Below are 9,665 nucleotides of genomic sequence, written 5' to 3' on the forward strand. Positions count from 1 at the left end.
CGGGATCTAGTCGTTGCCGGCCAGAACTGCCGGATTCCGGTGGATCTGTCCGGGGAATGAGGTCGCCGGGTTGGCTGGATCGTCGGGTTGGCCAGATTCGGTTGCTTCCGGTTGGTGTTCAACCGGAGATAGTGAAGGGGCTAATGAAGGGCATTATCGGAAGGAGCATCATTTGGAAGGAAAAGCATTAATGGTTTCAGTACTTACTCCACTCCTGATGGTCCACTCTTGGTGTGACACATCACAACAACATACATGTTAAAAAATAACAGCATGTAAGTTGGATCCACTAATACTGCTACCTTTCTGTCAATAGTTAATTTGATTGACTTCAAAAAAACTATATTTGGAAGTCATATCCGTGGCTAAAATCAAAGTAAATCAATATCAATTTGCGAGTTAGACTGTAATTTCCATACATAATTTGTATTATTATTTGTATGGATGCAAATTAATGGTTGCTTTGCATTCTTCCGAGTTACAACATAACATCTCCAGCAAGCAGATGATCACAACCACAAGCTCTTTTATTAGCAAGCCGAAATTAAGCAGTATTTATGGCTAGACAAAAGCACACGCAAGCCGATCGAAATTAAGCAGTATTTAGTTGTAGGCATCAGAGTGTGCCAAGAGGTAGCTCTCAACGGCCCTGAAAAGTCCCTCGGCCTTTTCTTTTCCAATCTTAATCTGCTCTGCATTCATCTCATGGTCGCCTTTGGTGTGGTACTTGTTGCTGATCTTCAAGATGGATCCTCCATCAGGAGCTGCCACTATCTTGATCTCGTTACAAATTTTCTCCAGTTTGTCGCCCACGACACCACCCTCGATCACGCTGTAGCTGTATTTGAAGTTTACGTGATCAACCTCATCAACTCTCTCCTTTACGTACTTGAAAGGGCTGCCTGAAGGATATACACAAATACATAGAAAAGCACATGTTACTTCTTCCATTGAATACCTCTCGATATATATATATATATATATTTATGATGCTACGAATGATGCAAAACAAATGATGCGATATGGAGATTAGGACATAAACTTATAATTAATTAACCTTCGGGAAAGGTGATCTTCTTGATGGTTCCAGGCCCCCCATTTCCTTCAATGTTCTCAACACTGCTAACAGCTTGAGGTGCAACCTTTGGAATGAGGTTATCGCCATCAAGGATAAAGGCCTTGAACAGTCTAGCCGCTGGGATAACGGAGGGGGTCTCAGCCTCGTAATGGAAAACTCCCATGATGAACTAAGACTTTTGGACTTGATAAAAGGAAAACTACGAAGAGGAGTTGCAGGATTGATTGAACTTGGTGCATTTTTTGAGTTGGGGAGCTTGGCATTTATAGACTGAACCTGAAAGTTACCTTTTTTGACAATGCCCCCCTTTGTTGACCAATTTGCCAAAGATGGTAGGTAATTTCATTCTCTTCTCGGATGTAGTCCCCACTGATACCAGAAAAAAATTTCAACACACAAGAATTTGTTCTTTAGCCAAAGAGCGGACTGAAGAAGTTCACTTCCATTCAGCGATGGCTGCCACCATCCAACATACTTGACCACTTCCCTTTCGCTGGTTTTCATCCATACCAAGGCTTGAGCTTCAATTCTGTCCATCAAATCTTTAAGAGGCTCCATGATATGCATGCGTCATTCTTGACCATTACTGGCCAGGTTGCAACCCCTTAGAATTTGGCACAGCTAATTTTTTTTTAACGGAAACTTCACTTACAATTTTTGATCTTTTATCACATTTGCATTCATAATTTCAAACTTTAAAAATTGTCAATTTAAGGTATTCATTGTTCAATATTTTTTTAATTTCAATTATGTCGTCCCAATTCAAAGTTAAATTCTAACCGAAACAATAAAATCTTCGAAATACCCTTACCTTCATTAAAAAAAAAATGAAAAATTAGACCCAATTTATGACACCCCCCCCTATGGGTCACAAAGACCCCCATGCCACCGGTGGGTCACTTGTGTCCTGATGTGGGTCACATTTGACCCACAGCAGGTCAGACTTTTTTTTTTTATTTCTTTTTTTAAAAAAAAAAAAAATCATTTTTAATTACTAAGTCAATGTATTTTTGTAATTTTATAAACATATTAGGGGTATAAGTGACATTTTACTCTCCAATCATTTGATTTAATGTTGAACTTGAATGAAATTGTTGAAATTGAAAACAATAAAAAGATGGATATACTAAATTGACAATTGTTAAAGCTTGAAGTTATGATTACAAAAGTATTGAAAGATCAGGAGTTGTAAGTGTCAATTTAGTATATCCATCTTTTATTGTTCTCAATCTCATCACTCTGTTAAGATTTTTTGTTAAATCCTATCAAAATACTCCTGTTAAAAAAAAAAAAAAAAATTAAAGATTTAGGCATAAATATTTTTGCAAATTCTATTAAATCTTGTCACTCCTATATGAAACTACTACCTAGTTGACAGTGTATTTCAAACTTTCATTTAGGGTAATATCTCTCCAAACTATCGAAAAGTACTCTAAATCCTGCCCAAAATATAAAGCATCATATGATAAAGCTTATACAAACACTTGCTTTACCTGATCACAAGTTCAAATCTTATTGCATAAAATCTGAAGTGTCAAAAGATATTGTAGTGGAAAGAAAAGGATGACTGGATGAGGATGGCCGACGTTGAAAAACCGCCAGACAATGAAAGCAAAGCTTCAAGTCTTTATTGGCGTCGTCAGACTTTTAAAACCTCAGTCAGTCAATGCATTCTAGATGCCGTCTTTACTAAAGCATTCTACAATTTAGGGTGCATTTAGAATTACAATTTTATAGATAATAAGTAAAATTTGGTTTAACATAAATCGTTTGAAAATTACTTTTTTAAAAATTACGATTTGAAAATGCATAAAATTTATTTTTTCAAACCGCAGATAAGATGATGTTTTTTTAAAAACACAAAATTTTAAAGGTTAATTTACAATTTTAAATGCTAAATTGTGATTTTGTCAAACGCTTAATTGCGTTTTTAAGAATCACTTTCTTTAAATCGCACATTTTAAAATCATTATTTAGAATCACACTTTTTAAAATCACAAATCCAAACGGGTCCTTAAACTTCCTGTTCTACCGCCGAGTTGGATTTCCACTTGGATTTTCACAGAATTTTTTATAATCTAATTTAGATAAAATAAAATTTTGTCCATATATTGTGTGAATATTCATTTCCTTATGCAAGACATTAATTACTCTCGAAAGAAAAGAATCACACATGCATGGACGTCTTGAGAAGAAAAAAAGGTTGTACTTTAGAGGCGTATAACAGTACTAATCTCTGCAGAAAAATCTAATCTTCATAAACAGATTAATTAGAAAAATCTTCTTTCTATAATAGTGTCTATATATTCAGAGACGGATTTACAGGACTGGTAGGCCATGCCCCCTCAATTCTTAAAAATAAAAACAAAAAAAAAAAAAGGGTAAAAAAAAAAATTTAGTTTATTGGTCCCTACTAATAAAATTTTTTAGCTTTTAACCCCTATCCATAAAAATTTCTGACTCCGTCCCTCTATATATTGTGCCCGAAAGTGTATATATATAGTATGTGATGTTGTTCCTCCACAAGTTTACATAGCTTTTTTTTTTTTTAAAGAAAAAATAAGGAAATTATATATGAAGGTAATTAGTACAACGATATTGTCGGTTTATTTTAGTTGAATCATTATGTCTTGAAAAAAAAGGCCTTCGTATCTAGAACTTTCATATCAGGGACTTCCATAACAGGAGCACCGAAATTCCAGAGGATTCTAGAAGAATACTGCAGAATATATTTTTCAATATGGAAATGACTGATTAGAACAAGAATCTGCACAATATATCGCAAAGAAGGAAATACCCTGGTGAAGGAAAGAATCTGAAAGATTTACAGTTCAGAAAGTCGATTTTTCCTACAGACCATCCGGACGCCCAAGTTAGAAAATCAGTGTCTGATCAAGGTCTAAACGCTACAGCAAACAGTGGAGTCAGTAGTAGCTCATGGTCTGAAAGACGGTCCGGACGACCCATCAGACGCTGAAGTCAGAAAGTTCCCGTTAGTTAGGAGTCCGAATGTTTATGTGGTGACTGTAGACAGAGGAGCTATTTTATGCAACCGTCCAGACGCTAGGGTTTCTAGGTCCGAACGCGCTTCAGTATTTTATGAAGTTTTAGTTGCAGGTCCGAACGCCCAGAAGCATGGTCCAAATACCGCCTATGAAAATTCGAGTCTGTGTTAAATTAGGTTTTCTGAAGCCTATTTAAAGAGGCTCATAGGTTGTTTATTTGTAAGAATTCAATATTGAATTCCAGTGAGCTAAGAGATGGTGTTTAGACAGATATTGTTAGATGTGCGAACTCTCTTAGAATATTTGTGTGATTTGATCAACTATTGAAGTCTAGCTTAGAGAGAGACTCTAAGTTAAAAGAATCCATTGAGAAACTCTTCAAACATGAGGTATGGTTGGGAGGCAATCACGTATGGGTACTTATCAAAGTTAAAGGTACGACTACTGCATTGGGTTATGCTAGTACGACTGCTTTGTAACTAGCTTTTTCTTCTGAATAGTAGATTATCTGGATTTGGCTGCCCCTGAGTGGTTTTTCTCTTTGGTACAAAAAGTTTCCACTTCGTCATCAAAATATCTGTATTCTTTATATTCCGCATTTAATATTTTGGTATATTGGTTGATTACACACACACACACACATAAGAGTCCTAATTTTTCAGTTGGTATCAGAGCAGGTTCACTCGTGTTTGGATTAATTTCCTAAGTGTTATCCTAGACTCCTTATTATATATCATGTCTCTTAATCTTAATTTTGTTCCTACTTTTGATAGCACAAATTATGGCTATTGGAAAGCGAGAATGAGATTCTTTTTAAAATCCATATACGTTTGGCATGTTGTTGAATTTGGTTAGACCCCACCGGATACAGTAGCTGCTGAATGGACTATTGTTCAAACAAGTGCTCGTCTTTCCAATGATAAAACCTTAAATGCCATTTGTCAAGCTCTTTCACCATCTGAATTCTCACAAATTTCACGTTGTGAATCTGCTCGAGAAGCATGGGAAATACTGGAAATAATATATGAAGACACAAAAATTGTAAAGTCCGGTAAACTTCAAATATTAGTGTCACAGTTTGTATGAATAAATATGCAAGAGAATGAAACTTTTAATGAGTTTTACACCAAAATCAGCGACCTGAGAAATTCCATGGTAAGTCTCACAAAGAAGATTTCAGATGCAAAGCTTATTAAGAAAATACTAAGATCTTTGCCTAAGTATTTCAGAATTAAGGTAACTACTATTGAAGAAAGCAATGATCTTGATGCCATGAAGATTGAAGAGCTCGTAGGATCTCTTCAAACCTATGAGTTCTCATTGCCCCCTGTTAAGAAAGTAAAATCCATTGCACTCAAGGCTGCAAAAAGTAAAAGCATAGTTTCTTCAGATGAAGACCCCGATGAAGATGACGGATGAGCCTGCCAGAAATTTCAGAAAACTGATGAAGAACCTGAAATTCAAGAATAAGTTTTCTGAAAAGTTAAAAGGTGACCCCAAGGAAGCTGAATAGGATGAAGCTGACAAGAAGGATCCTAGAGGTCCCAGATGCTATGAATGTTCAGGCTACGGTCACATGCGGGCAGATTGTGGAAATCTCAAACAAGCAAAGGGGAAGGCTCTCAACGCTACTCTCAGGGATGATTCAGAGGAAGAAGAGATTCCAAGTAAAGAGCAAAAATTTCTGGCATTTATTGCTCCACATGTTGATTCTGAGGAGTCCCAGTCTTACTATTCTGAGAATAGTGATGAGGAAAATCTCAAAGAGTCCTACAAAGGCCTCCACATCAAGTTCATGAAACTGAGAGACACACACCTACAAAATGTGCTGGAGCTGAACAATTTCAAGACAGAGAAAAACACATTACTTCAAAGGGTCAAGGATTTGGAGGATGAGTTGGTGAGTGCATAGTTGCAATTGGAGATGATCACTGATAATAAGCTAACCTAGATGCTGGCAGGACAAAAGTGCTTAACTGACAAACTCGGTCTCGGGTATGTAGCTTTCAGTACTGATATTGCCTCTACTTCAAAAACTTTGTTTGTGAGGCCAACAGTTACAGAGCCTTAGATTGCCTGTGTGGATAAGGGAAATGGTATAATTGGGGGAGATGCTAAAACTTTTGAAGAACTTGTCAAGAAGCTTCCCAGCAAAAGAAGCCTACCAACATGTTATCCTTGTGATATTAGCGGTCACATTCGAATCAATTGTCCACAACTACATGCTCAGAAGCCGAAGGTCAAGAAAAAAGAGTCTTTATTGGCATCATCCGACTTTTAAAATCTCAGTCGGTCCATACATTCTAGATGCCGTCCTTACTAAAGCATACTACAAGTTAAACTTCCTAATTTATCACCAAGGCTCCCCGATCGTAACCTATACTATAAGAATGCAGGGGGAATATATACATCTTGGTTTAATAAATTGGATTTTCACATAATTTTTTACAATCTAATTTAGATAAAATAAAATTTTGCCCATATATTTTGTGAATATTTATTTCCTTATGCAAGACATTAATAACTCTCGATAGAAAAGAATCACCCATGGAATTCTTGAGATGAAAAAAAAGTTGTACTTTATTGGCGTATAACACTAATCTCTGTAGAAAAATCTAAAGTACTTCAGAAACAGATCAGTTAGAAAATTTCTTTCTAAAATAGTGTCTATATATTCATGGATGGATTTACGGGGGCTGGTAGGCCATGCCCCCCTCAATTAATTCTTAAAAACAAAGAAGTTTTTAGGTAAAAAAAAATGCCTATTGATCTCTACTAACAAAATATTTTGACCCCTAACTCCTGCTCGATCATAAGAGTTTCTGGCTCGTCCCGAGATATATTATGTGCCTGAAAGTGTCTATAAAGCTCTAAAAATCCAAGTACTTGTAAGTTTATGACATCATTCCTCCACGAGTTTACTAGAGCTTTTTTTAAAAGAAAAAAATCAGGAAATTATATACGAAGGTAATTAGTGCAACGATATTTATTTGAAAGCAAATGTTTATGTTTTTATAAGTTAATTAGTCAATTTGAGAGGCAGGACTCAGGAGCTTTGTATGACTAAATGACTAACCTTATTCATACGGAGGAAGTCATTATACTGGTCATAGTCATAGAGGGCACCTACACAAAGAAAAACTGGACAACGCAGAGAAATTTTGGATGTACAAGCTAATTAATTAAGGGGGGCAATTCTGGCTATAAAAAGCAACCTCTTGTGACTCACTCATCACCAATTAGTTCAATCAATCCTCCTCCGATCCTCTTCATATTCTTCCTTTTCTCACATCGTTCGATCCAGTTCACTACTCTCAGTTCATCATGGGTGTTTTCAAGTACGAGGATGAGGCCACCTCCGTTATCCCTCCGGCTAGGCTGTTCAAGTCATTTGTCCTAGATGCCGACAACCTCATTCCCAAGGTTGCACCTCAGAACGTCAGCAGTGCCGAGAATATTGAAGGAAATGGAGGGCCTGGAACCATCAAGAAGATCACCTTTACCGAAGGTACGTAATTAGTTTCGATCCTCTCATTTTTCCTTGAATATATAATGTATCATAGATTCATACGTACGTCGTCGGAGATACATACTGCGTGCACGGAAGAAGTATCATGTGCTTTTGTATATATATTTTTCAGGCAGCCATTTCAAGTACATGAAGCACAAGGTTGATGAGATCGACCACGCAAACTTTAAATACTGCTACAGCGTGATCGAGGGTGGTCCTTTGGGGAACACGCTCGAGAAGATCTCTTACCAGATCAAGATCGTGGCAGCCCATGATGGAGGATCCATCTTGAAGATTACCAGTGAGTACCACACCAAAGGCGACTGTAAGCTCGATGAAGAGGAGATTAAGGCTGGCAAAGAAAAGGCCGCTGGACTTTTCAAGGCTGTTGAGGGCTACCTCTTGGCACACCCTGATACCTACTGTTAGAATGTATTCAAAATATATTCTGATATTTGCACCTACAACTAAAGCTTGGGTTGTGTCTCCCCTCAATAATGAGTTGTACGTGGCTTTGATGTTGGTTTTTTTTTTTTTTTTTTTTTTGTCTACCCATAAATACTACTTAATTTTGGCTTGCTAATAAAAGAGTTTGCGCTTGTGATCGATCGTCTGCTTGCTTGAGATGTACGTTCTAATTGACTTGTAATTGAAAACACCCATGATGAACTTAGACTTTTGGACTTGATAAAGGAAAACTATGAAGAGGAGTTGCAGGATTGATTGACCTTGGTGCGTTTTTTGAGTTGGGGGATCGGAGCTTGGCATTTATAGACTGAGCCGAAAGGTACCTTGTGTGACAATTGCCCCCTCCCTCTTTGTTGACCAATTTGTGAAAGGCACCTTGTGTGACAATGCCCCCCACCCCTCTTTAATTTGTTGACCAATTTGCCAAAGATGGTAGGTAATTTCATTCGAATATATGTCTCCACTTACACTAAAATATTTGGGAAAACTTTACAAAAGATATCGAATTATATATATTCTTTTGAGATAAGGGTACTAAACTAGCAAATTTATCAAATTAGGACATTTACGTTTCTAAATATCTCACTAAGGATACTCCATTAGGATTTGCTATTAAATCCTGTCAAAATTCTTAAAATACTCTTGTGTTTTTTTTTAAAAAAAAAAAAATTATAAAAATTTTCAAAGATTCAGTCATAGGTATTTTTACAAATTTTGTTAAATTCTAACCAACACATAAATTATAACATTTTTTTTTCCCTACAAAAAACAAAAAAAATAAAAATAAAATAAAATAAAATAAAATTGTATTTTGGGTATTCCGTTAGAATTTAACAACAAATTAAAATCTTAATGAAGTACCAAAATGAGACATTTAGAAACATGAATACCCTAATTAATTTGACACTTTTGTTAGTTTAATACGTACCCTTATTTCAAAATGGCAGATAATTCAATATCATTTTATAAAGTTATCCCAAAAATTTTCAACACAGAAGAATTTGTTGCTTAGCCAAAGAAAGGACCGAAGAAGTTCACTTCCATTCAGCGATCGCAGCCACCATCCAACATACTTGACTAGCTACTTCACTTTTGGTTTTCATCCAAACCAGGGCTTGAGCTTCAATTCTGTCGATCAAATCTGAAAGAGGCTCCATGATATGCGTCATTCTTGACCATTCCTGGCCGGGTTGCAACCACTTAGAATTTAGCACTGCTATTTTTATTTTTTTATTCATCCTTCAATTTTTTTTTTAATTTCAATCCTTCCATTCCGATTCAACGTTAAATCCTTAACAAAAAAAAAAAAAAAAATGAAATTTCCGAAATACCCCTCCTTTCTTTGAAAAAAAAAAGTAAAAAATGAGACCCGATTTGACCCATGGCGGCCAGACTTTATTTTTTATTTTTAAAAAAATATTTTTAATTACTAAATCAAGGAATTTAGTAATTTTATAAACATGTTAGAGGTATAAGGGACATTTTACTCACCAATCATTTAATTTAAAGTTGAATTTAGACCAAAGGGTTGAAATTGAAAAACATTAAAAGATAGATACCCAAAATTGACATTTTTTAAAGTTTGAGGTTATGATTGCAAAAG

At 35.9% G+C, this 9,665-nt stretch overlaps 2 protein-coding genes across 2 annotated transcripts; one reads left to right on the plus strand and one right to left on the minus strand.

Moving 5' to 3' along the window:
* Positions 1 to 399: 399 nt before the first annotated feature.
* On the minus strand, positions 400 to 1,315 carry LOC133881109 (major pollen allergen Aln g 1-like). The gene is made up of 2 exons (XM_062320073.1): positions 1,058 to 1,315; positions 400 to 902 (listed from the first exon to the last, which is right to left on the minus strand). Exons 1-2 carry the CDS (start codon positions 1,239 to 1,241, stop codon positions 604 to 606), a joined length of 483 nt encoding a protein of 160 aa, XP_062176057.1. The 5' UTR covers positions 1,242 to 1,315; the 3' UTR covers positions 400 to 603.
* Positions 1,316 to 7,308: 5,993 nt separating this feature from the next.
* Positions 7,309 to 8,200, plus strand: LOC133881115 (major pollen allergen Bet v 1-M/N-like). The gene is made up of 2 exons (XM_062320075.1): positions 7,309 to 7,591; positions 7,725 to 8,200. The coding sequence occupies exons 1-2, from the start codon at positions 7,408 to 7,410 to the stop codon at positions 8,021 to 8,023; spliced, it is 483 nt and encodes a 160-aa protein (XP_062176059.1). The 5' UTR covers positions 7,309 to 7,407; the 3' UTR covers positions 8,024 to 8,200.
* Positions 8,201 to 9,665: the final 1,465 nt, after the last annotated feature.

The sequence above is a fragment of the Alnus glutinosa genome, chromosome 1, assembly GCF_958979055.1.
Source record: "Alnus glutinosa chromosome 1, dhAlnGlut1.1, whole genome shotgun sequence".
NCBI classification, from domain to species: domain Eukaryota; kingdom Viridiplantae; phylum Streptophyta; class Magnoliopsida; order Fagales; family Betulaceae; genus Alnus; species Alnus glutinosa.